This window comes from Netta rufina (genome assembly GCF_964035555.1).
Source record: "Netta rufina genome assembly, chromosome: 1".
Lineage (NCBI taxonomy): Eukaryota > Metazoa > Chordata > Aves > Anseriformes > Anatidae > Netta > Netta rufina.
In genome coordinates, this window is record NC_140123.1 from 83379336 (window position 1) to 83405848 (window position 26513).

Sequence of the window (26513 nt, forward strand, 5' to 3'; positions counted from 1 at the left end):
GCCCCGGGCCCGGCCCCGGCACCGCCCCGCGGCGCTGCCTCTGCGCCCGACAGAAAAACGGGATGAATCGGCGCCTGCCGCGGCTGCTTACAGCGTGTCCTTCCCTGGTTTTGTACCCCCCATCGCTATTTTTTTTACCCCCAGGCCTAATGTTATGCCCCCTCTCGCATGTGGGAGATCTGTGGGTGCAGCGGGAGGTGGCTGAATCCCAAATTCATCACCTCATGCTATGACAGTGAGCATCCCAATGTGCCGGCTTACAGGAATAAACTCCTAATGACCCAAAATACGTCCTCATAGCAGCAGCCCAAAGCGGTCATCCTTTCATCTCCAGTACGTGGACATCCGTGTCATTTTCATCACAGAATCACCTAGGTCAGAAGAGACCTCAAGATCATCGAGTCCAACCTCTGACCTAACGCTAACAGTCCTCCACCAAACCATATCCCTAAGCTCTACATCTAAACATCTTTTAAAGACCTCCAGGGATGGTGACTCCACCACTTCCCTGGGCAGCCCATTCCAATGCCTCACAACCCTTTCCATAAAGAAGTTCTTCCTAACATCCAACCTAAAACACCCCTGGCGCAACTTTAGCCCATTCCCCCTCGTCCTGTTAGTACATATTTGTTACATTTCTCCCAAATTCAGAGCAGTGCTACTGCAATATTTGTTTACTTTCCTGACAGGAAATAGTATTTTTTTCCTACGTATGGCCTAGTGTAGATAAAACCTTACTGTAAGTTGCTTGAAAAATAAGAAACTCTGAACTGGAAGCAGTTGTGAACTCATCAATTCAAGTTCTGAGTATTAGGGGAAAAAATCGCTGAAAATGCAAAGTGAATCCCGAATGTTGTCCAGAGACTAGTCAGGAAAAGTAACAGCTCAACAGCGAATACTAACTGAACATGCATTCTCTGTATTTTGCTCCAGAGATTTGACAAAGAGATACAACTTGGATTGAAATGCTTGAGAACAATTAATACTGTAATCAAAAAACAATTCGCTCACTGCATTTTAGTGTGGAATAAGCAGATCTTATCCTTCCCTCTTTTATTTGTTATAAACAGTGAACCTTAGAGGCATGAGAGAGGCATTCATATAGGAATTTGAGGAATCTTTCCAGCGAAGGAGGAAATCAAAAATTAAAATACCAGAAGAAGAGTTTGATTAGTGGAACACTGAAGAAAGCAAACTGGTGCCCACTACGGGCCTTTCCCTCTGGTCTCCAAGATAAGAGGAAATTCAGATATTTAGATGCAAGTAAAAAATATGCTATCTGTATGAGTGTCCAGCAGAGGTTCCCCAACTCTGCTAAATTGTCAAGTCGCGTCACCGTGACAGGGTCCTGCGGAACCAGCAGGGCTGTTTCCTGTAGCCTGAGACTAAACAGGACTTCCATCTGCTGAGGATGTGGGGGAAACGTGCCTCAGTAACATACATAGCATTCTGAATGCTTTTATTAATACCAGTTCCTGCTGCATGCTTGAAAAGAAATTACTGCTTGCTTTCTTCTGTTTTGCATTTCAGAATCACAGAATCATCTAGGTTGGAAGAGACCTCCCAGATCACCCAGTCCAACCTCTGACCTAACACTAACCAGTCCTCCACTAAACCATATCACTGAGCACTACATCTAAATGTCTTTTAAAGACCTCCAGGGATGGTGACTCAACCGCTTCCCTGGGCAGCCCATTCCAATGCCTCACAACCCTTTCTGTAAAAAAGTTTTTCCTAATATCCAACCTAAACCTCCCCTGGCCCAACTTTACAAAATCACTGTAAAGAAAATGTACAGAAAATTACATCTTCTGTCTCCTCACTTACAAGTAAGCTTAAGAGAGAAGATAAAATGAGAATGAGGGGATAAATGTGTAGGATCTTTTCAGATAATTGTAACCATTTTACCCCTCAAGCACCAAAGTATCATCTCTTGGTGAAACCACCGATAGATAGCCAGCAGGCTCTGTGTGCAAGAAGCTGCTGGTTGCTACCAGAAGAAAGAACTGATCCAGACTTCAGTGCGTATTTCATTGTAACAGGTTATTTCAACATTGTTTTACGTTAATGGCATTTGCTAACCACTTTACAGCGCACATATTTACATATTTTTTCCACACATCATTTGAAAAAGCTTGATCTTTTTCAGGAATCTTACACTACTTATTCCTGTCCAAAGTGCAGATAAAATAGGGTGACTGCTCAAGGACAGAATATGAGCCCTGTGGAAGTCATAAGGAATTTCAGTATTGACTTCAGCTACATCAAGATGTTACGAAACATTCTCAAAGGTGAACGAACCTGAGGCAAATCCTAGAAGATGCCTCTAAAGTACAAGGCCCAGAAGTCTGATTTATTCACAAAACTGAATTATTTCAGAAGCTCTTTGTAAAGTATGCTTGCCATTATGCTGAAGAAAAAAAAAAAAAAAACCTACAGTAATATTTATCTAAAAAAATGCAGCATAGACTCTGAAATCTAGGTATCTTAGTCATGTGTTGTATCATCTTTCTTTTTTGTGTCTTTTTTTTTTTTCTTTTTTTTTTTCTGTATTTCCTATTGGTTCACAAAACTATTTTGACACTTTAGGAGTTTTTTAAATATTTTCTGCTTCTGCCTTATGATTTCAAGAGATAACTCCAGTGAACTGGGGTAACAACATCAGCATATTTCTAAGCTAGTTAAAGCAGGACTCTCAAAAACAGTCAAGCTGGAAAGTATTTTTTTTTTTCCTGAAACTTCAGTTTCTAATATCACATGACTTTTCTGACTTGGAATTGAAAGAAACCAGGCACTTTCTGCTCTTACACAACAGTAAGTTTTTTGATAGTATGACTTCCTCATTTAAAACGGAAACGGGTTAAGACAACACAAGCACTGCCTGACAAAGATGGTATCCCCTCTTTCTGGTCCCAGAGTGATTATTTCTAGGATGTGGAAAGATGTATGCTCATGGAATCCCTTGTAGTTAGGCTAGGTCTATATTTTGGTAGTTTGTTCAGTCTCCCTACCAGAAGCTCAGTCCCAAAGGATTTCCATATCCCTTACTGTTCCAGTCTTCTACTAGCCATTGGCCTTAACGTCTTGTTTTGGAAATGCTGCTGTTCTGTGGGCATCTCAATTTTTGCTCCAGCAGAGGGTAAACTGCTTTTAGGGCGTTTGCATAAATTCAAAATTTCTCTTCCAGGACTCTAAGCTTGTCCCACTGCATGCCACAGGATTTTCTTGACTCACGGTGGCCACCAGAATACACACTTCTCCATGCAAATCTTTTGCAGTATCATGTTGCATACCGGCCCCTCTGTCTAAATGAAAGGTGAACCTCCTACGTCATTGTACACATACTGAAAAATAGGGTGTGAGTGTTGTGAGTAAGTTTAGGAATCCAGGTTTTAAGGACTGTTACTCTGCCTGACTTAATGTCTTCCCATACCTGAAATTGCTCTTAAAACAAGTCAGATTAAGCTAAATATAAAATAAGGAGTGGACATGATAGTTACAAAGGTTATAGGAGAGGGTGTAAAGAAAACCAGGCGTATTCTGAATAATTACTTCTATACTTATCCAGGCGGCCTCGTAGTGGGCCTACAGACACGCACATCACTGCGGTCAGGATCCAGGTCCCGCTCTGCAGTATGCATTTCTGTTAGCTCTGGGTTGTGTTCAGGGGAAGAAGAACCAGGCTGGGGATAATTCCTCCTTCCTTTCGTAGTCCAAAGCTGCCTTGGGGAGCTCTACTTATTCAGGCTGAATTTCTTCAACACGCTTTTGTCCTCCAGGACGTTCACACCTCCTGGACAGAGTCTCAGCCTTCCTTAGAGCAGACTCCTGGCAGATTTCCACCTGTTGCTGCCCTCTGTGTGCTGCTCCTCCCTCCCCGGTAAGGTTAGTCAGCCCGGTCACTTACGGTTCTTGTAAATGCTTTGTAAATGCTTTTTTTTTTTTTTTTTTTTTTTTTTTCCTGTCAGGCAGGAATATGTGCTCAAGGCAAAACTGTTGTTTGTTTTGAACTTTTTTTTTCCCTATATAAACAGCTATTTGCAAATCCTACTCTGTCCTAGGAAACAAGCACGACTAATAATGTAAATTACCAGGTTTCATTCAAACATAGCTAGAAAAAAAAAAAAAAAACTAAAGACTGGGGGCTGCAACAGATAGAAGGATTCCAGCCCCCCCCCCATCCTGTCTGTGAGCAGCTGGACTCAATATTGTGCCAGCCCCCTCACAGCCTACACGGTTCCGCCTCTCCTCCAGGGGGGCGCCTTTGTGTTAAGATTTATTTATTCTTATTTAAGGGGTCTGTGTTTGGTCTTTCTGCCAGGGAGCGCGGGCAACCCGGGCGGCTCTGTGTGCCTGTGGTGAGCGGAGGCCTGTGCCGGGGGAAATTCGTAGGGTACAGTTTATCAGTTTATGTGATGCTGCTTGGTCACGTTGTGGCCACCCAGCTCTGGTTGTCACTCAGCTCCCCGGCCCCACAGGCCCCGTCCCTGGCCCCACAGGCCCCGTCCCCGTCCCTCAGCGCCCCGCCGGGGGGCGCCATAACGGGCGGGGGGGGGGGAGGGAGGGGGGCCTGCTGTCACGCGACAGCCGCACCAGCTGTTGCTGGCAGGGCGAGGCAGGAATCCGCGGAGCGGCGCCGCCATTGGCTGAGGGCGAGCAGAGCGGGCGCTCCCATTGGCTTGTGCGCGGGGGGGGGCGGAGCGCGGGCATCTATAAATAGGGCCGGCGGAGCGGCCGGCTCCCCAGTCGGGGTCGGAGCACCGCCGAGGGAGCAGCGAGAGGAGGAGGGGGAGAGCCGCCTGCACGCCGAGCGCCGCCGGGACATGCTCGCAGCCTGACTGACCGCAGGTGGCCGCCGCGCCCGGGACACGAATGAAGAAGCAGCTGCTCCTCCTGTTCACGCACCGGGGACTCGTCAGCCGAGGGGGCCGCAGGGGGAAGCGCCGTCGAAAATGGCTTCGTTCAGTATCCGCGCCGCGCGGCCCGAGGACTGCCCCGACCTGCTGCGACTGATCAAGGTGCGGCCGTTGGGAGGCCGTTGGGGGGCCGTTGGGAGGCCGTTGGCGCCTCAGGAGGGGGCGGCGGGGCTGGGAAGGGGGCGTTGTGAGGGGTTTCGGGGGCGTTGTGGGTGTTTTTGGGGATGTTGGGGCGAGGGGGAGGTGTTTTCGGCTGCTGTCTGGTCGCAAACAAGGCGTTGCGCAAGGCCGGGTGGCGGGGGGGGGAGGAGGGGACGGGTGAGGGCCCAGGGGAAGGGCTGCTGACATGTCGCTGCCTTCCAGGAACTAGCCAAGTACGAGGACATGGAGGATCAAGTGGTGCTAACTGAGAAAGGTGGGTGTGAGGCTTCATCTTGCCTGTGAGGGTGGCCCGGTGGCCATGCCTTGAGGCTTAGGGGCTGCTTTGTTCTGCTTTTCCAGAGCTGCTTGAGGATGGCTTCGGTGAGCACCCTTTCTACCACTGTCTGGTTGCTGAGTTGCCGAAAGAGCAGTGGTCATCCGAAGGTGAGGCTTCCTGCTGCTTATTTTTAGATGCTAAACACACCAAAGATGTCTTGTACTTAATGCTATGCATGATATATAAAGTTTCAGCAATGAGTTGGGGTAGGAGGAGCAGGCTAACTGTTAAATGCAGTAACATATAGTGATACTCATCTGGAGTAGTTGCTAATCCTGGAGATGTGGGAAGATCAGGTGTAAACAATGTACTTAATTCCAGTTAATTAAATGGCTTTTCTTGTTTGACCCTAACTTAACTTAATGTAATCCTGTTGAATCACATTTTTTCTTTAATTTGTCCCCAATCTTCAGGTTACAGTCTCTAGCTTCGCCATGTACATGGCCCTTCTGTGTACATGGATGGGCGGGGAGGTAACTAAAAGATCCGTTACACAATAAAGTAGATGATCATAACATGAGGTAAGGTCTACAGGGACAAGTGCTATTCCCAAACCTTTACCAAAGACACAATAGAACAGAAACTTGTTTGCACGCTTCTCTTACAGTATGTGCAGAGTGTTACAGCAGATGTGGTTGTAGTTCTCAGGGTTTAGCTTTGAGTGTGCTACAGTTGGAAGAGCTGGTTTCTATTTCCTCCTGAGTCATGGAATTTTACTTGAAGCTGTAGCTTTACTTAGTGTGACCCGTTGGTGCTGAAGATAAGAGTGTGATAGCATCAGTGCGAGTTGCAGTGCTAGAAATGCTGCTGTAACAGTTGTTTGTGAGCATGCCTTCTCTCAGTATTCACTGAGGAATACACCTTGAAGTTCTATTAAGAGTTCAGTAGACTGTTTTGTTTGCCAAGAAAGCAGAGTTGAGCAGTTTTCTAGGTTCTGAACTGCTCTGTAATGTTTTTATTTGCATTCCAGAATGTAAATACTGATAAATCAGTAGGGTTTGTATTTGTAGAGAAGGGCTTGTGTTCAGTGCTTAATTTAATATTGCTCTTGAGCATTTCAGGGTGCGAAGAGGGCAGTCTTCATTCTGTTAGGCTGTTAAGTTTGTATTTGTATTTTCAGTTGTGCTTAATTGTTATTCTAACCTAATAGCAAATGGCTGCATGTCACAGCATCTGTGTATTTAAACATGCATGTAAGACTTGAAAATAGTAATTTACCTTTTTAATTCAGACTGGCTAAAGCTGCACATCTTGTTTCAGAACACAGCATCGTGGGTTTTGCCATGTATTACTTCACCTACGATCCATGGATTGGGAAACTGCTGTATCTTGAAGATTTTTATGTGATGGCTGAGTACAGAGGTATGTGTTCTGGAATCAGACAGGTTGCTTCCCATGGGGCTTCTTTAATTTTAAAACTTACTGTTGTTTTTGTTCTTTTAGGACTTGGCATTGGGTCAGAAATTCTGAAGAATTTGAGTCAGGTATGTTGCAGTGATAAGCCTAAAGGAGCAGAATGGTGGATGCAGGATAGTGGTGGTGCTGTGCTTCTGTTACCTGCATGCCAGCTCTCCTCGAGTGCTACTCATTAACCTGTCTGAGTTCAAGGAGGTTGACGGGGCAGCAGGCAGCTTTACACCCTGTCCGGGCTGTTAAACAGTGACAAGTGCTGAGCTGGGAGGTGGAGTGAACTCGATGACTCGCAGCGATAGCAGTTGGCTCTTACCTGGCTTACCTGGGGCTGCTGTCGAAAGGTGTTGTTGCACTCGCAGGTCGCTGTCAAGTGCCGCTGCAGCAGCATGCACTTCCTGGTGGCGGAGTGGAACGAGCCGTCCATCAGGTTCTACAAGAGGAGGGGGGCATCGGATCTGTCCACGGAAGAGGGGTGGAGGCTCTTCAAAATCGACAAGGAGTACCTCCTGAAGATGGCGACGGAAGAGTGAGGCGATTCCAGCGACTGAGTTCTGCCTATATGTGCTCTGAATAAACTTCTTGCTTCGTGTTAGTAGTGGAATAAAGTAGTGTGGTTGCTAATGCCAATGCTATGCAAGCGTGGTCATGGAGTAAGTAGTACTGTGAGCTGGAGTTGAGGCATCTGTGAAGTTGAGTGTGCTCGTATGCATTCTTTACCAGTGTGGGCTTGTAATCTTTGAAATGTATGTAAAACTTCATTCTTGTAAGTCATTCAAATGTGTACAATGTACACACTGGTAGGGTTTGTTTTAATTATTTCCTTTTATAAGAATAAATAGTTTTCACTTCACGGTGGTTTTGGCTTTAATTCTCACACGCAGCCTGTGTACCTTCAGTCACCCAAACACCTTCACAAGCGGGGCGCTATTTACCATGGTTCCCAAGAGATGAGGTGGCCTTGTGTGCCTGTGGGACCTGGTGGTGATAGGGTGCTTCCAGAAGCACTTTGAATTCCACCTACACATGACTGGACCAGAATGCTGGCACTTGCGGGGCTGTGTGGCTGGCAGCAGAGGTGAGGCGCCTCCAGGTAGTGAAGTGCTAAATGGGAAAGCTCACACCCTGCATTCAGCCTCCGTGAAAGTGAAATCGGTGCCTCTCATCAGCCTTCTGATCCCTTCCCAAGCACACGCATCACCTGGGCTTCACACTGCTGCCTCTGCCTTTCTCCTGGGGTGGTGGTGAAAGCGGGTGTGTGCTGGTTTCACATTGCTCTCCTCTTGCCCTGTAGGAACCCCCAAATGAGAGGCTGCTTCTCACTTCAAAGGAAGGAAGTGCCTCAAAACACGCATCAGGTTAAATGAAACAAGGTTTTGAACTGCTGTTGGCTGTTGCACAAACCACGCATCATCTGGAGGATGTCTTAGTGAGCGGTGGCTGCATCAGCCATGGGCAGCTATCCCTGACCCAAACAGCAGACCAAGACACCCCTCTGCCTAGCTCCTTCAGGAGGCTGTGCGGGGTATTCAGCTGCTGCTCTTGGTTTCTGTTTGGTTTCTGACTAAGGCGTGGGCAGCCATGTGCTGCCTCTGCCCAGGCGTGAGCTGCTCAGGGGCAAGAAGTAGAGGAGCTCCTGGAGCTCAGCTGGGTGTGTGTGTGTGTGTCCAAGGGGCTGTCTGGCCAAACAGGCAGGCTGAGCCCAGGATCAGTCACTGGATTTCACTACTGGAATCTGGTTTAAATTACTTCAAGCTGGTGCTTTTTGCCCTGTGTGTGAGTCCAGTGGGCTTAGACTACTAGCGGGGCAGTTTAAGAGCGCTTTTATTCTCGAATTAACAGCTCATTAGGTATCTGGGACAGAACTGCTTGACACTCAAGCCCCAGACTTCAGGAGCACAGTCAGGCTATCAAAGCTGCGTGACTGAACGCAAGGAGCTAACTAATTAGGCGTTGTAATTAGGAAAGTAAACAGGCAAATTTTCAAGCAACTTACGAGTGTTTATATCTCACTCGTTTCCTTCTGCCGATGGCAAATGAGCAGAACTTCCCCAGCCACCCGTAACCGCGGCCAGCCTTCACAGCTGCGAGGACAGGCACTGGCTGAACTTTCTGGATGTGACTTGTGTTAGGAGGCAGGGTGTTGAAAATCAGCAGCACCCCTCCTGTGGCTATGACGGCAGAGCTTCTATCGGAGTGATGTGGCCATGGCATGGCTTGAGGGAAGACCAATGCTAAGAAGTCCTTGGATCACTTCTTCTCACCTTATTGTGGCAGCGATTCCTTCCAGCGCAGGAAGTGCGGAACCAGCCCAGGGCTTGTGTGGGGGCTGCAGGCAGCGCGGTCTTCTTATTTATCTTATTTCCTTGTTACGTTTCTCCTGCCTCTGGGGAAGAGCTGGAAAGCAGGTGTTACGACAGAGATGGTGATGTCTGCGGGGAAGGGCAACGCTCACCCTTGCTCTCAGGCTGGAGAGTCTCTTTACAGCAGGCGAGCCAGCAAAGTCGCCTCAATTAAAGCCTTTCCCATGTGGTGGGGCTGAAAATGTGGCCTCGGGTGGAGGGGAAGGACCCAGGGACAGGGACAGGGACACTCGCCGCCGTCTCGCTGCTCCTGGTGTTCCTGCTCACAGGCTCCCTCGCAACCGTAGCCATAGAGACAGCGCAGAGGGTGGCTTTTTGTCTACACCACTGCAATTAAAACATAAAATGTGTGAGACAAACACCGCTTCCCCCTCCCCTCCTTGTCCTCGCAGGGGTGGCTGCGGAGCTGTCCCGAGAGCAGCCCGGTGGTGCTTGTGGCTTTGGCCTGGGAGCTCTGCCTCACCAGCTGACTGCAGAGGTCTCGCTGACATGATGTGGAGGGGAAAAACACCAGTGACGTGTGGAGCAGAAAGGCAGGAAGCAATTGCAAAACGTCCTGCCCCGCGGGCAGCGCTACCAGCAGCTGGGCTCTCCCCTTGCTCCCTTGTGAGGCCACAGGGAGGAAACGCGGAAGGCGAGACTGCCCTGAAGGAGGAAAGCTTGCAAACTCTTTGGGGCAGCCTGAAACGCTGCAAAACCAAGCGGGTAACTTAAGCTGAAGGGGAACCAGCTGCCCCTTGCCCAGGGAGCATCCCCCGTGCCCCTGTGCCCTGGCACTGCAGCCCCCCGGCCCACCCGTGTTGTTCTGCAGCCGCATTTCCAGGGGACCCCTCCAAGCCTGCGCAGTTGCTTTGATTCTGTGGGCAAGGTTGCTTCAGTGGGGTTGGGGAACTTTGGTTTCAGAGGAGTGGCTGCAATTTAAATCAAGGCATCAGGTGCCCTCTGAAGCAAAACAAAACACAAGCTCGTGTTTTGGCTGCTGGTGTTCAGGCTGCAACCTCGCCGTCCCGGCACGGCTCCCTCCCTGTGCTCTGCTTTCCCCCAGGACCTGGCTGATCACGAGCCTTTGCAGCCAGAAACCGTAGCCACATCTGACAGCAGAATAAAGCACAGGTACACCCTGTGACCAAAAACAGGGTGGGGAAAAAAAAATCCATCTTCCAACCGGTTTTGGTTTCATTTCACAGATTTACAGGAGGCCAAAGCAGAAGCAAAAGCCCCAAGGGACAGCTAGCTCCCGAGGGCAGAAAACAAACACTGGCTGCAGAACCTGCTCTGAGTTAAATGGTTCGGTTTATTCACAGTTTTCTACCGTTCACCAAGCAGGTGTAAACCCATTGTGTTTACTCAAAAAAGAAGACAACTGCATTTCCCAAGGCTCTCTTTTCCTTCTCTGAAACGGGTTCAGAAGGACTGGCCGTGCTGAGGTGACACCTGGCACCTGATCCCCTCTAACAGCACGGGGTGGTGTCCTCACATCCCCTGGCCACTCCAGGAGCTCCCCGACCTTTCACATTTGCCCCGTTTCAGCGGCTGGCGCAGCAACAACAACAGAGGGGTGGGCGGGAGGAGACAGACAAACAGCACGGTTTCAGGCTACGGTCTCGTGCCTTGTGCAATCGGTTTGGACAGCAGAATTGTGCTTTTTTCCCCAAGCCAACTTCCTACCATGAGCTAATGCAGATTTGCAGGAACACTTCCCACCACACAGCTTGAAATCATTTTTGCTGCAGTTGCAGGCGCATGGGTCTTATTCCTTTTTGCTTCAAAAACCGAGATTTATGCCGAGGAGCAGCTCCATCCTTGCCTGGGATGTTACCCGAGCAGGAGGCGATGCTCCAGGGGAAAAGAGGAAACACACACCCTTTATGTAAGGACACATCTCAGAGCTGGCAGGCTGCAATAAGGCCAGCAGGACCAAGCCCACTGCATGACGAGGTGCAGCTGGTCCTAATGACAGCGCAGTGAGGCGAAGGTTAACGAATCCCCAAGGAAAAAAACTTTACATAAGCAGATATTCAGGATTTTAGGCACCGGACAGCTACCTTTGCAGCCCAGGGAAGTAACAAAATGACCCTGCCTTGCCACGCCAAGCTTGCCATCACCAGGCTTTGCCCGAAATGTGACCGCAGAAGTCCTGCGGGGAGTCACGCCCAGGGGAAGCCTCGCACGTGCGAGGAAGTTGTGTAACGGGCAGGACCCCAGGGCTCCTTTTCTTGCCATTTGGGCTCGGTGTCAGCAAGCTGTTATTTGGTGCGCCTGGAAGCCAAAGCACTTTTCACCCCTGTGGTTCAACATCCCCAGCAGCACCAGGTCTGCCCCCATGGCCACGTGCCCCCAGCACGGCTCAGGCAGCTGGGGCTTTGCTTACACAGCTTTGGTGCCTGAACTAGGGTCAGCTTATGGAATAAGCACAGGGCTGCAGGAGCCAAAGGGCCTTCTAACACACCTCCGAAAGTGAGAAGGGTTTGGGCTGGGTGGAAGAAAATGTGACGCTATCATTACCCATTCTTAGAGAAGGTGTTGGGCCTCTGGAGGTATCAGGGCACCTCACTCACCTGGTGGGGAAGGGAAGGGAAGGGAAGGGAAGGGAAGGGAAGGGAAGGGAAGGGAAGGGAAGGGAAGGGAAGGGAAGGGAAGGGAAGGGAAGGGAAGGGAAGGGAAGGGAAGGGAAGGGAAGGGAAGGGAAGGGAAGGGAAGGGAAGGGAAGGGAAGGGAAGGGAAGGGAAGGGAAGGGAAGGGAAGGGAAGGGAAGGGAAGGGAAACATTTGTTGCAGGCTGCTGCCTGGCACACTTGGTGAAATGGGCAGCGAGGTTCATGAGCCAAGAAATACAGCACGAATGCCTCCAGAGATGCCCTCTAACCTTACAAAGTTTCGGGGTCAGCAGGCAGGCCAGCCCCCACACTGGCTGATGCCAAGGGGTTGTGCCAGGGCTTGGTGCTGGTGGCCAGGGGGAGCCCTGCAGCCACTGAGGGATGACACCAGCTCACACCAAGGGCGAGACGCCCCAACAGGCACCAGCACACTGCCAGGAGGATATTCGGGGCTGACCTTGGTCTGCCCTGGCTGCTGGCACCCACAAGTGACCTCTCATAGACATCCGGTAGAGGTGCTGCCGCTAATTACAACCCTTCTTCAGGCTAATTTATTACAGGCATAGGGCCTCGTGGCTATTTGTGACTCACGTAATGGATGAGTTGGAAGGTGGGTGTGAGCTCCTCTTCTTTTGCTCCATTAAAGGCAGAGTTAAAAGACTTTTCCCAGATAAATATTGTGGGACTGTAGTTACTTCCCAGCAAGCCCAGTGCCTGAGCGGTGATGTCCCAGAGCAGGCTGCCCAGGGCCATGGCCAGGTGGCTGTTGAAGACCTCCAGGGAGGCCACGCTCCGCTCCAGGCTAAAGCTTCGGTGGCATTTTCATGGGCAACTTCCAGCCAGGTAAGAGGAAAACAAAACACAGGGCTTCTGTGGGGGAGTGCCAGGTGCCACAGCAGCCTCTGAGCGAGCCTTGGCTTCCTCCTCGTGTGCCCTTGCAGTGCCGAAAGGGCTTCAGGCTATTTGCTGGATTCTTCAACAGTATGTTGGTACCAAGCGTGGGAATTAGATCGAATTTTAACTGTTCAAAGGCAATGCTTAAATGCATGCTTCATGCTGAGATTTCTTTTGATTGTTCCAGGTAACGTACTCTTTAAACATTTTGGCATTTAAACAGTTTGACTTCAGGAAAAGGAAATTAATATGAGATGCTAAAAGCATTCCTAGAGAATCTGACTTGTAGTAAGGTGTACAGAAAGGCAAGCAGCTTGCCTCTCCTGGGATGGAGGTTTAGCCATGGGCTTATTCACTATACCTACTTAACTTGTCCTAAGGAAAAAGGAAGAGAAAAAAGAAAAAAAAAAAAAAAAAAAAAGAGACAAGCAACATTGTGCTTATAAAAAAGAAGGAACTAACCAGGCCTCTCCAAGTATGCCTGTGCCATTCCAGTACCCTGGGTGTTTTTATAGGCTGACAAGCTGGAGCCCTCAGTTACCTTACCGAAACCGAGTCAAGGCTCTGAAATAATTTATTGTATGATAATTTCAGCCTGGTGGCGCTTTTGGATGAATGAATGCTGTTGAATGCCTTGCTGAAAAGGGCACCAGCTGCGTTTCAAGGCGCACACTTGAAGGCTGCAGCTGCAGCATGGCTCCCTGGCAGCTGCCCCAAAGTCAGGGATTTCCTGCCGAGTGCTGAGCTGCCCAGAGGCTGCTTACTTTAAGGTGCAGCGAGGGGTTGTCTCAGGGCAGGAGAGAGAAAGGCAAAAAGCCTCTGCCTGAAAAGAAACTGACAGGTTTCGGCTTCCTGGCCAGTATTTTTAAGGCTTGTCAGAAGGAAGCCGGTGCTGCAGTGCCCTGTGGCCGTGACGGAGGAAGGCGTTCCTGCAGCGTGGGATTTTGTGCTCCTTGCAGTGCTGCCCAGCGCCAGGCCAAGAGGCAAAGGGCACAGAAAGAAACACACCGGGAAGCGCTGCTTTGCTGTGTGGCTGAGGGAGCCGGCACAGCCCGCCCAGAGGTTGTGGGGCCTGCTTCAGAGCGAGCTCATCGTTCTCCAGCTCTCCAGATAATGATTGACCAGACTTTAAGGAAACGCTGCCTCAAAATCAGTGATAAAAGCTGCCGGCAGTACCCACATTTGAGGAGCAAGAGGGATGCGGGCAGGAGGAACCTGGGCGGCAGGGGAAGCTGGAGCCCCCCTGGAGTCACTCCGGGAGAGGCCGGGCAGGGCCCAGGGCCGGGGGGCAGGGGGATGGCGGCCAGACAGGGGTCTGCAGGGCAGGACAGGGGGCAGGTGAGGGAAAACAAGCCGGTGCTGAGACCTAAAGACACATTGTGAAAACCTTGTGGGGTGTTTGGCAGAGGAACCCCAGGGTTGGGTGCAGGCAGGGATGCTTAAATGCCAGCCACGCAGGCTGAAGTGGGGTTTTCCTCAGCATTAGGGGGCAAAGGGTTGCACCATGCTGGGCTCGCTGGTGAGGCTGCACAGCAAGCACGGCACCAGGGCTGGCTCGGCCCCGGCTCCAGACACCGTCCCCAGACCCTCTCAGTGCGTGGAAGCCGTCCCGGCTGGTGCACGACCGCAAACACACTGCGCCCGGCCAGCCCTGTGCTTCCAGCAGCCCCATTTCAGGCAGGCAGTTTGTAAAGGAAGCTTTTAAGACAGAAGATGAGGGAAAAACAAAAACAAACACCACCGGCAGCACAGCTCGTGGGTACCGGCAGGGATGATGTCAGCAGGCTGTGCTGAATACCAACCCCCCGTCTTGGTCCAGAGCCGAAGTATCAGCGCCGCGGCGCTGTGAACGGAGGTTACCTTTATGATTCACGGTATGAATGAGCACTCTCTGGGCACATACAAGAGCGCCCTACGAGTCAGGAAACGGCTCTTTCAGGTCCTGCTACAAAAGGAAGTGAGCCTGAGGCTTGCTAAGTTTACAGAGACAACACGAGTGAACTTAATCTAGGACAGGGGGTGGGGGAAGGGAAGAATCCCTTTTGCCACGGCTGGATACAGAACTCCGCATTTCTGTGCACTTGTTTTAACAAAAAAAAAAGAAAGGAAAGGGGCCAGAAATGTGGTCGTGAGGGCTGACTTCACGGCTTCCTGCTTATGACCCTTGGCTGATGTGTACGTGCAGCTGCTTAGGCTCATCTGGCACAATGCTTGTCGTTCTCCCTACCGCCAGGAAGATGAAAGAGCTTTTTTACACCCCTCAGGGGAAGCTGTGACCTGGCACAAAGGGAGCACTGCTGCACATCTCTGCGCCGGGCTCTGCCTGCTCCCCCTCTGCCTTGCAGGCTCGGGCCGGGTGCCAGGCGGTGACCGTGGTCAGCTCGAAGCAGCAGGTGACTCCTTCAGGGGCAGGGGTGCCAGAGCTGGGTGAAGGTACATCAGGAGAGATTTGTTTTGTTGTTACAGTGGGACAGAGAACGCTGTGCCGTGAAAAATTTCGGTGTGGATTGTGGCGTGGTTGTGTAGCCAGCACACAGCAATAGCCAGAGAAGGAAGAACGAGGTTCTCCTTTTAAGTTTATGCTTTTATTCAGGCACATGGTCACTGCTGTGTTATAATGCATGCTGAGCGAGCCCCTACACCACGACCTGGACCTGTTCACACACAGCCCCTTGGTGTTCATCTGCAAGCTACCTTCCCTGGGTAGGACGAAGCTGCTGATGAAGCCAAGCGGCTACAGGACAGCAGTAAGAGACATCTGAGTGCAGCATCTGCCCTCTGACACACAAAGCACGTAGCAGATGACCCATCCTACGACTTCATGCGGCTGTCTCACAAGCTTAAGCTTAGCACTCGTGCCACGTGTAAAGCACAGCCTTCAGCATTAGTCCCTGTCAAATTAAATTCCTGAGTCTTGAGCAGGTCCTTTATTCATGGTATGAACACAAAGAGAAGCTCCCTGACCAAGCTACTCCATCAACCCCCACTGCCGTCCTCATGCTAGGCACAGAGACTTGAGCTCTGGGACTGTGAGTCTGTGCACAGCTCAGGCTGCTGCATGGCTATTCCTGGGGACAGCAGCAAGCCACCCGGGGTCTGTCTCCCTCTTTCCAGGACCACTGAAAACAAAACAAAACAAAACAAAACCAAACCAGCAAACTTTTAACAGGCCAGGCCTCACAGGACACTGTACCAGTTACCAAGATCATGCCTCAGTAACGGGGCCTGGCGATGGAGCATCACATCCCAATTTCCTGCCACAGCTGGATGTGGTTCACAAGGCCAACTGGATTTGGGTGTGGGTAGATGTGAACCTTTAAACAAGGCCTGCAGAAGTCAAGAGAGCCTGACAGCTTAATCTGGTGCAGGCCCTGTAGCTCTGTCTCCCTATAGGAAGCCATTTTTAGAAGAACTCTGGTACCTGAGCTACCCTGAGTTATAACCCGAGTTATAGGTGAGCTATCCTGAGCCCACCTTTGATTTCTCCAGCTTTCAGCCCCAACATAGCAGCTAACAGTAACACCAGGTAAGAATGTGGTAGTAAGAGCAGCACTCAGGGGCTTATATCTGTTCTGAGGTAAACGCGCTCACACAGATTTTTCTGCCGGGACTAATGAGCAGGGCATCTTCAACTCCTAAGTTGTTCTTTCCTCCAGCTCTGAAATAATTCCCTCCGTGCCATCTTGCTCTTTCTTGCACTGCAGAATTACAGTTCCTTGCAATGGTGACAGGTGCAGTGAGGAAGGCTCCAAAATACTTCAGCTGCAACCTCTGCTAATAAGTCTGTCCAGAGCCTCCTGAAGTTAGACCATTGTCTAATTTTCACAGTGAACACGTGCCAAAGCACTATGTTCTTATTCAAGGTTGCAAGATTTTCCACATTTACCTGGGCTAGCATGATTATTCCATGTTGGTGAAGGTATTTCTGGCAAAAGGAGGGGCTACTTTATCCACTTTTACTCAAATACGAAACTTTCTATAGGAAACTCCGTTTCAGCACAAATGGCGTCAGCTAACCTGATGACCTCCAGTTCTAAGATTTTTTACATAATCCAGAGGTTAAAGACTGCGTTTCTGAGACAGCATTGCAACCTCTCCTCAGCATATCTGCTGACACTGTGACCAAGGGTATGGAGAGGAGTTTCCACATTTGCACAGACTCGGTTACCAAGTTGAAAGGCTTAGGGTAAAAGGTTGATCAAACTGCTGATGCGAAACTTGGGTGGGGAATATGCTGTTTTCAGCTTGTGTTGTAATACCCACAGGCAAAGCCTGGCAAAAGATAACACACACAAAAAAAACCATAAAAACAGTCCCCAGCATCTGTGTATGCATACATATATACATACATTTGTATGAACAGCGGCCAACTGCTCCTCGTTAGGAAGGCTTGTGCCAAGTGAGTTGAATGTTTACAATCTCTTGCCCCCTCAGCAGCACGAAACATCACTTTTCTGTACTTGTACAAAAAGCTGTAGCTAGGAGACATAAAGGAATGATTTCAGTTAAGGCGATCCCGATCACATTTTGGAACCACCCGCTTGTCATCTGTGTTTGCAGGTGGTTGAAGGCAGTCACTTCCTGCTAGATAGAAGCATTCCACTTCGCAGTCTATTGTTCTGGGACATTTTTAAGCAGCAGCGTAAACAGTCAAGATGAAGATATGAGCAAACGAAAAGCATTTGATTCAAGTGATTCTTAGTTAACCCAGGATTTTTGAAACACACCCACACACTCATATATAAAGATTAAAAGCCATTCTGTTTTAGTTAATGCAGCAGATGACACAATGACTTTCATTTTTCTCTCACAGGTAGCAGAGAACCAAAACAGGCAATAACTGCATCAGAAGGAGAATGAGGAGAAAGCACAGGTTGGTGGAGTCTAGGGGGGTCAGAACACCCGAATTACCAGATAATTATCTTCTTAAATGCCAATGTGGCATATGCTGAGTATTACTGAACAGAACACAGGTATCTAAATTTGTATTCCTAACTCAGTGGTAGCTCATTTTCTTTAGGATATGAGAACGCATAAGGGAAGGTCTGTCTGTAAGGGAAGAAAGAAATCTACACTTGTCTTGCAAGAGTGGTGTAACAGCAGTTCTAGCTCGACTGATGTTTGCCCAGGTTCCTTTCTACTACTGACAAAAACACTACTTTGATCCTCCCAAGCCTCTTTGAAACTACACCAGCAAAATCAAGCAAGGCTTCAGCTCCCTCTGCTAAATCAACATCCCATCTTCCCCAGCCTGAAGGATTCACAAAAACAAGCACCGAACACGTTGCGAGATACTGCTTTTTTGCTTGAGGCGACTCCGTGCCTTATGCCTGCACTAAAGAACCCACCTGTTTTATAATGCCCGCACAGACTGCTGTTTGCATTGCCAAGATTCGTTTGTTTTTCTCTACAAGCTTGTGGAATATGCCCAGCCAGAATACCCAACCAAGCAACAACAAAGATGTTTGCAAATGTTTTAAATCCAATTCACTTTGTATTTTCTTGCCTGCTCCTTTCAGATAACCTATGTATTGTACCAGCACTCGTCTAAGTTCCAACCTTCCCACTTTCCTCGTATTCATTAATGATTAATTTAGGAACATTTAAGTCTCACCAACAGAGCTTCAGAAGTTCTGAGCTACTTGGATTACAGTAACGTGTGCAGCAGCACAATTAACCTGGATTACAGTATCTTCTGAAGCATCACCAAGACAGATTAGTGGAAATAGCCACAAATGATGAAAGGGCTTTATTGTGCAAAGATTTCAAAATGCTGGAAATCCTTTTATATTTCCCTTCGCCTCGCTTTTTCTCCCCTCCCCTAGCCAGGAATGAGGAAACAGCCAAGTTATTCTATAGCTGGTTCCCACCACTGCCACATTCTGATTCCCATCGAGCTGTGCATTCAAGCAAAAACAAGAACAAACGGTAACAGCTCCATTCCCATCCATCCACCAGACAGGAGCTCACAGATGCTTCATTATATACCTCCACTGGCACTGATGAGGCAGACGATTTGTATAGAAAGGAGGGGGAGCCTCAGACAAAACACAAGATTCATTGTAATTGTTCTCATTCATAATTCTATGAGCTAACATTAACCAAAACATCGTGCTACTTTAACCTTTTCCTCACTGTTAAAAACAGAGGCATTGTCAACAACATCTCAAGAGCCTTTCATACATAGGATAAAGGTCACACACACGAGTTTAAAGAAGACGGGAAGAGGAAAAGAAATCATGACCATTTTATGCAACTGGATTTTTATTTTACATATAAATAATAACAAGACTGAAGAATTTTGAGACTTGCTACTTGCAATGCTGCTCCTGCAATGGGACAAGCATGGCAAACTTGAGTCCCACCGCAGAACTGAGGATTTGGGTATCGAGACTGACCCAAACGTAATGTCCTTTCACGGATTCCATCCCAGAAGCCCAAGCAGCACACTCTCAATCTTTCCTGAGAGGGAAGGCAGATTAGTCACATTCAAAATCAAAATGGATTCAGATGGCTTTCCTCTTTTTCTTGGGAAATTGTTGCTTGCATCTGTATTTTTATTCACCTAAAGAAAAAAAAAAAAAAGGGGTGGGGGAACAGAGGATAAGTGGGAAAGGGAGGGAGAAAGCAGAATTATGATACGATAGGCCTTTTCTTTCCATTGATGAAGTGCAACTATAACTTTTTGCTTTGATATTGCAGGTTGATCAAACTCTATTTCAGGAACACTCTCGGTGCAAATTTAATTCTAGTATAGAGATTTCAATATTCATATTATTGACAGTATATCACTAATGATTATCTCTGCTCTAGAGAATTTGATTCCTATAGCTGAGCTGTATAGAAATAGAGAAGAGAAAGAACACTTCATAGCAACAAAACCCCAACTGGAGTCTTTTGTAATAAATCAACTTTCTCAAATGGAATTCTTTTTAATTCCCATCAAGTGCATTTATGTAATCTCACTTACTCTGTATAAATCTAGGGTAATTTAATGGGAACAAATGGAATTAGATAAAAATAAAACTTGAACAGGGTGAAAGTGACATATGCCATGGAAAAACACAAGCTGGTGTCACTTTCAAGAAACTCTTCAGCACAACAGCTGGGTAAAATTAAAACTTGCTTCTCCCATGAAGGGATGTAGCTTGAGCCATAGTTTACATATAATTATTAACTACAAACATGCACTGAAGGAAGTGCAGTGCTGCCATTTTTTGGAACGGAGAAATATGTTGCTGCTTCCAAGAAAAACCGATTCTGTGAATTGTCAGCCAAGCACAACTCAAGGAACCACGCTGGGGCAAATCCTTATGAGGAAAGTGCAAGAGTGTTTATTTTAGTAACCAGATTCAACTAGGAGCATTGACAACGGTTTAAAATACAGTGAGACTTTCATGACTGATCTCATGCAGAATAAACAAACACGTCTTTTCACAGATCACAGCAGTGGCCCAACATTTGGGATCACTCAAATCCAACAAAACATCTGGACTTGCGTGTGGAGTTAAATAACTAGGTTTGATTTCAGGCAGAAGGCACGAATCGCCACCCCCACAGAACAGATGGAAATTGATACGGAATTGAACTTTCACCATCCGGTTGTTCTAGGTCAAAAATCTAGTGGCTGTGTTTATGTATCTCCTCCAGAAACAACACGGGGCAAAGCAAGTAGATTTCAAAGTCAGCAGCACCCAGATGCTTTTAACATCTGAGTAATCTTAACTCCTTAAAAAGAAAGACAACAGAGCATCTGAGACAGCAGCCACTAAAAAGCATTCCTCAAAATTTATGTTCATGTGATAAGAAATGCTGAAAGAAAATAAAAGCTATTTGTGGGTTTCTGTTTGTATTGAACCTCAGTGTTTGTACAGTGTCCCACATAAAGAAAATTTCAAATTTTCCTGGCTTTTTAATTATTTAGTAGCTCTATCCTAACTCACCTGCAGCACAGTATTTTAGTGAATTTCAGAGAAGCTTTCCTCCCACTTGGTTTTCCTGAATCAAAACAAGACTTTTGTCTTCACTCAAAACAAGACTGTTCTTCCTATTTCATGGTTTTTTTTTTTTTTTTTTTTTTTTTTTTATCTTATGTGGTTATTGTATAAAATACTAGCAAAACACATTTAGAACTTTTAGTTTCCTGAAGGAAAACCAATTCCTATATCGGAAGGGAAAACTAAGGTACTCAGTAAATCAGCCACTCAAATACCTTTCCCCTTATGAGAACTAGCCATAGCAATTAAAATACATGAATGGAAACAACATTAGAAACTAGTTTTGCTGTTAAAACTGGCTGTGTAATGGTAGAATGCTGCTGCTCAGCAGATGTGTGCACTCCATCACATCTGCATAACATTCATGACTGGTGGTGACGCATGGAAGAAAAAATTGGTGCAGTTTCCTAAATTTGGACTCTATTTACACAGTTGTCAGTTAGGGAAAAAATAATTTTACTGGTAAATGGAACTCTGAACAAAACCCAAAGAAGTCTCTACAACGCTAGAATCATTTTCTGATGAAAAATAATTCTTAGCATAACATGAAAGTAATATAGGACTAAAACAAGTAACTACAAAACATGTTCAGAAAAGATATCCTTAACGTTTGCTCTCTGAGAAGATAATAATCTGATGTTTTGTCCTAAATGTTCTCCAGTTACATTACCATTTGTGATAAGCCTCAGACACACAGCTATTTTTGTCCTACAAATTAGAACTACTTTTAGAAGTTAGAAGAGTTTTGTTTTGTTTTCTTATTTTCCTTAACAATCACAGGACTTGCTTGAGTTTAGAAAGCAACCAAGTAGCAAAGTCAGACCAGAACTGGAGCCTCAGCTCTAGTTTCTGTCTCGGAGAACTGGGAAACACTGCCTTCTTTTCCTCCATCACTGGTTCCCAACTGATGAAGCACCTCTCGTTAGTGAGGCGCATCAACACAAAACGTCAGGCACACCATGGACTGTTACAAGCTGTAAAATGCGGCTGTACCCTGACACTGACAAAACTTCAGAGAAAATATAAGAGCAGGGAAGAGGTTCCTCTCCCCTCCTTCACACCTGTACAGCTGTGACAAAGACAGCAAAGAGATTTTTGCTACAGGAGCCAGAAATGGGAAGAGAAGAAGAAAAAAAACAAACTAACAACATATTAAAAAGGCCTTGTTAAAAGAATTCATAACCCATAGAGGACACATCTACATTTACTTTCTATGCTCTAAAGAAGAATTTTGATCATTTAACTTAAGCACTCTTAAGAAGAATGCATATTCTGGACAAACTTGAAGTTTAATAAAAATAAAATAGAAATTGTTACCTCTCTTCCCCATTCCATCAATACGAAGAAGATAACTACAAGTCAAACCCGATGTTCAGCTTTTCCAGGTTATTTTGCTGCTGCAGCTATTAGCAGCCTTTAGCTTTTACCTGTTTGATGGCGAGTGATTTGGTGTTCTACTTCAGGGCTCGCTCTTCATTTGAAGCAGCACGGATGTCCTGGGGCTTGTCACCCTCTGCATCACCCTTGAGGTGGCAAAAACAATCACGATTAATATTTTTGCTACAACAGAAGACCTTTTAAAAAGATGAAACAAAAACTTTTGCAAAATCAAGTGGTTGATGAGGCTAATTCATTATGATATACCCCAAAAACGATCTCTCAAACTGCTCCTAGGATTTCAGTCTTCCTGTAGTTAGCTTAGCAATTAAAGGATTTGAAAGAACAAGTAGTTCAACAGAAATGCTTTAATTGACTCATTTTTGCCTACATTAATAAGAGGGGATGAATTCCCACAGAGTGGTTGCTATTTTGCATTCTTTGAATTTGTGTGGATTTATACAATAGGCCTCTTTCAGCACATATCCTTTGAAAGACTGTCCTTACACTTTCTCTGAAATAAATTATAGAAATCAAAGAATGAAGAGAGGCTTGTTAGAGCATCTGGTCTATCTATTTGCCAAGTATGCTATAACGAACACTCTCTTCATTATGGTTTCAAATAGATATTAATAAAGAAAATACTTAAAGGGCCACACACACGGCTGGGGGACTGAAGCATGTGACACACGGGACAGAGACCTGGGTCTGTTCAGCCTGGAGAAGACCAGACAAAGGGGGAATCTAATTGCTATCCACTCTTAATGAATATTTGCATATTTGGAAGAGCCAGCCTCTTCTCAGAGGCTCACAGCAGAACACAGTTGCAGTATGCAAATTTTTGCTAGATATAAGGAAAAAAAAATATCACTGCGCTGATCACACACAGGAGCAGGTCACCCAGAGAGGCTGATGAATCTCCACCCTTGGGGACTTGATTGGACAAAACCTGAGCCATCACATCTATCTTCAAAGCTGGCTCTGCTTTGAACATGGGGATGGATGAAGTGATTGGAGGTTACACACAACCTCAATTATTGTTATATTTGAAACATGAAAATTAAGTTATGCTTTCTTTTTATTCTAAAAAGCAGATTTTTACCAATATGCCTTAAATAAATGTGATGGAAAATATACCAAAAGAATGCAGAAGAGATTGGAAAACAAACAAACAAAAACACAGGATGGTTTGAATTTACACTCCACTACACATTAAGCACTATGTAAAGGCACTGAGTCTATGAGACTATATATATATGGTCATATGGTGTGTATATATATATGGTATGGTAAATATATGCCATATATACATATATACGAGACCAGTATATGCTGTGCTGGAGATACAGACCCAATACACCAAGATTTGATTATGGAGATAATACTTGAAGTTCTTATTCAAAATATGTCTAGCAAGATCTTAAAAAGCTAACCCCTTCTTAAAAAAAAGAAATCCTTTTGATCACTATCCTGGGTGTTTCATAGCTAATGAAATCACATCCACAAAGCACACCCATTTCAAAGCAATGACCTACTCCATAATCCTCCCGGTACAGGAACTTACAAATTACGACATTTTATAACTCACAATGAACAGTCTGACTCATGATGCCTCATCTCAGGGATTACTCATTTCTGAACAAATGAACTAAAAATATGCTGTTCACAGAGGGCTCTGTGTTCTTCCACTTGCTTGTCTTGATTTGTGGGGAAAAAAAAAATACCACCACCTAGGTAAGGTATTTATTTCATCCTAACAAAACAAAACAAAACAGACCAAGACAACTAGCAATAAAACCTATGGGAAAATAGGGGTTTTGCTCAGTTCCTTTGTATCTGTGAGACTGGTAGGTCTCATTACAGGGCTTGTCTTTGCTGATCTATCAGCCTGAGTTCTAGGCTCAAATCAGCCCGCTGCTAAGCAGTCTATCCTTACGCACAAACTCATTAGCTCAATTATCAATTAAGAAGGTCTTTTAACTCCATCTGCTGTATGTGCCCACTACATCAACAAAGAGCGAGCGAGACCGATAAAGCAGTAATACGGGTAGCCAGAAAAAGAAGTCCTTTGAGGTGGCAAAGGTAGCAAACACACCTAATTTTCCTAAGTGTCAAAGTCCTCCAGTCACACCCAAAACAAATCAGGAGCAAAAAACGTGTTTAGATCAACGACCCGAAAGACCGCCTCCTCCATGGCATTCTCATTGTTAGAAGCAGGCACATGCTCAAGACACGGTCCTTCTACTTTCTGCTGGAACACAGCCACCTCGTAACGTGTCTGGGTGGACAGAGTTCGCGCGTCAGAGCTGTACCCCGCAGCAGGGGTGGAAATGTTTTGCATTCTTACACAACTGCGAGCTTCAGCTCAACGGTGACTGGTAACAGATCTCCGTGACACACTCCTAAAGTCTTCAAGGTGCTGGGATTCCACAGGATTAAAAAAAATCATTATTTGATATCCAAGGTAATACTGGAATTAAGGGGACTGTATGCAATGTTCTTTATAAAGCTTTAATACTTAAGTGATTAAAAAAAGTCAGCTTAGCTCACTGTGTCTAACAGACATGAATTGAGACCTAAACTTTAAACAAAACTTAAAAAAAAATAATTATTTCTATCCAAATTTTACTTACATATGAAGAAAAAAGTCCAAAAGGAACTTAGTCTAATTAAGAAACCAACCAAACAAAAATGCTGGCGTTCTCCTCACATTACATCCTACTTCAATGCAAAAGTCAGTTTCTGTTGCTCCCTCTGCAAGGAAGCAAGCAGATGGCTGGGCCCCTTTACAGTGGCACCTAACCACGGGAATTATAACTAAAGAGGCACACATGTCTCTTATGTTTATGGAAAACTCCTAAAAGGTAGTCTGGCCACCAGAACAGAACAACAGTTACAAGAGTAGAAACAAAGCACAAAGATTAATAATTTACCCTTTCTTCTGTCTCTTGTTTGCAATGTATTGCTTAGAATAAAGATAACAGCACTGTTTAACCTTATTCATCATCTCCTAGTCAATCAACAACAACATGTTCTCAGTTTTGTGATTTTTGCTGAGCTTGAAATTTACTCTTAGAAATATGGAGCACTTTAAAATGTTACCATGTTTCCAAAGTTGCTCTAAAAAGCACAACTTTATGTAGGGTGGATTCTTCCTTTCCCACCTCTTATACACTTAAATTTATCATCCGCTCATGTTTTATTTTACAAGATACTCAAAACACAGTTTAGGTTTGCTGCCATCACAGTTTATGATGTTCACAGTAAAGCCATCCAGTCAAGACACCGACACCACAACTTCCACTTTCATCATTTCCTTAAGGCAAGTACAGGAACCAAGCCCACCGAAGCCGAGCAGTCTTTGCACTTGGAAGCACTCTGTCACCAGCTGACACTTAATAAAACACCCAAGCAGCTGTGCTTAACTAAGCGTGCGTACATACACACGTACTTAAGTACTTACGTTATGTATACGCAGGGAGTATTGGTAAATCACAGATGGTTTCTACCAACAGATCAGGAATGAAAACCAAACAATAAGCTGTAAGAGCTTCTTTCAATTTCTGAAGTTGTTTAAACAACCAAGTGGCAGGCAACAAGGGAAGAAATACAGTAAGCAGCTGTCTTCTGTGAGATCTTACTACTCATTGGAAGAAAGTGGGGAAGAGCACACAAAGAAGTGAACAGGGACTGAAAAAGGGGATGTTTGTAGAGCTCTAGCACTGTTCTGCCAATGTGTGCCTGTTCAGTGTCATGGCAAGAGGAAGAATCCAAAATAGCTGAAAATACAGCAAAACACTTTGATTAGTGTAAAGAAGAGACAAAGTGAGAACTGACTGACTGAAGAGAATGCTATTTCTGTGTGTTTCACTACGTTTTAGCTCACTGGCTGCAGCAAAACCTGGGTCTAAGTGAGCTGGTATCAGAACACAAGCCTTTGTCACTTGAAGACGAAACCACTGAGCGAACAACCCTACAGTACAGCATGAATGACAGAAGTGTAGAGACCAGAGGCAGAAGAGGAAGGGCAGAAAGGCTGCATTTCTCGACAATAATCATCAAATGAGCTGACTGACAAACGAACAACTTACAAGTCATCTGTATTAAACCATGGCTCTGAAATACTGATGCCAAAGCAGTTTTCTGTAAACAAACGATAATCTGTTGTACATAAAACTACAGTCCTTACAGTTATGTTGCTGCACAAAAGTCTTCCAGCTGCTATGGTCAGTCCAGCCCTCTGACCTAAGAACAGGTATTAAAGCTGACAAACGCAGCAAGAATTAAACAGAGAGCCTGGGGGGGGCGGAGGGGAAGAAGCTGCAATTCTCTGGCTTAACAGTTTCAGCTAGCACTAAAAGGCAAAGGTAGAAGAAAAAAAGCGCAGAGGAAGATCTTGCATAACATTATGGGCCAGAGGAAACAGTTATTCACAAAGAAGTCACTGCAGGGTATGAGCCTTCATAATTGCGAAACCCCTGT

At 46.2% G+C, this 26513-nt stretch overlaps 2 protein-coding genes across 3 annotated transcripts in view; one reads left to right on the forward strand and one right to left on the reverse strand.

Annotated features, from left to right (window-relative positions):
- Positions 1-4756: 4756 nt before the first annotated feature.
- On the forward strand, positions 4757-7657 carry SAT1 (spermidine/spermine N1-acetyltransferase 1). Its single transcript, XM_084297575.1, has 6 exons — positions 4757-5018; positions 5280-5331; positions 5418-5501; positions 6655-6756; positions 6838-6878; positions 7167-7657. Exons 1-6 carry the CDS (start codon positions 4953-4955, stop codon positions 7335-7337), a joined length of 516 nt encoding a protein of 171 aa, XP_084153701.1. The 5' UTR covers positions 4757-4952; the 3' UTR covers positions 7338-7657.
- An 11253-nt stretch (positions 7658-18910) lies between these two features.
- APOO (apolipoprotein O) overlaps positions 18911-26513 on the reverse strand; it is a 30829-nt gene continuing 23226 nt past the window's right edge. The window contains exons 8-9 of one of the 2 annotated variants that reach the window (XM_084297552.1): positions 22082-22177; positions 18911-19222 (exon numbers count right to left, since the gene is read on the reverse strand). In XM_084297552.1, coding sequence (XP_084153678.1) covers positions 22109-22177 — 69 coding nt within the window. In that variant the 3' untranslated portion in view covers positions 18911-19222; positions 22082-22108. Of the gene's footprint in view, positions 19223-22076; positions 22178-26513 lie in introns of those variants that run through there. The other variant, XM_084297553.1, reaches the window with a different exon arrangement.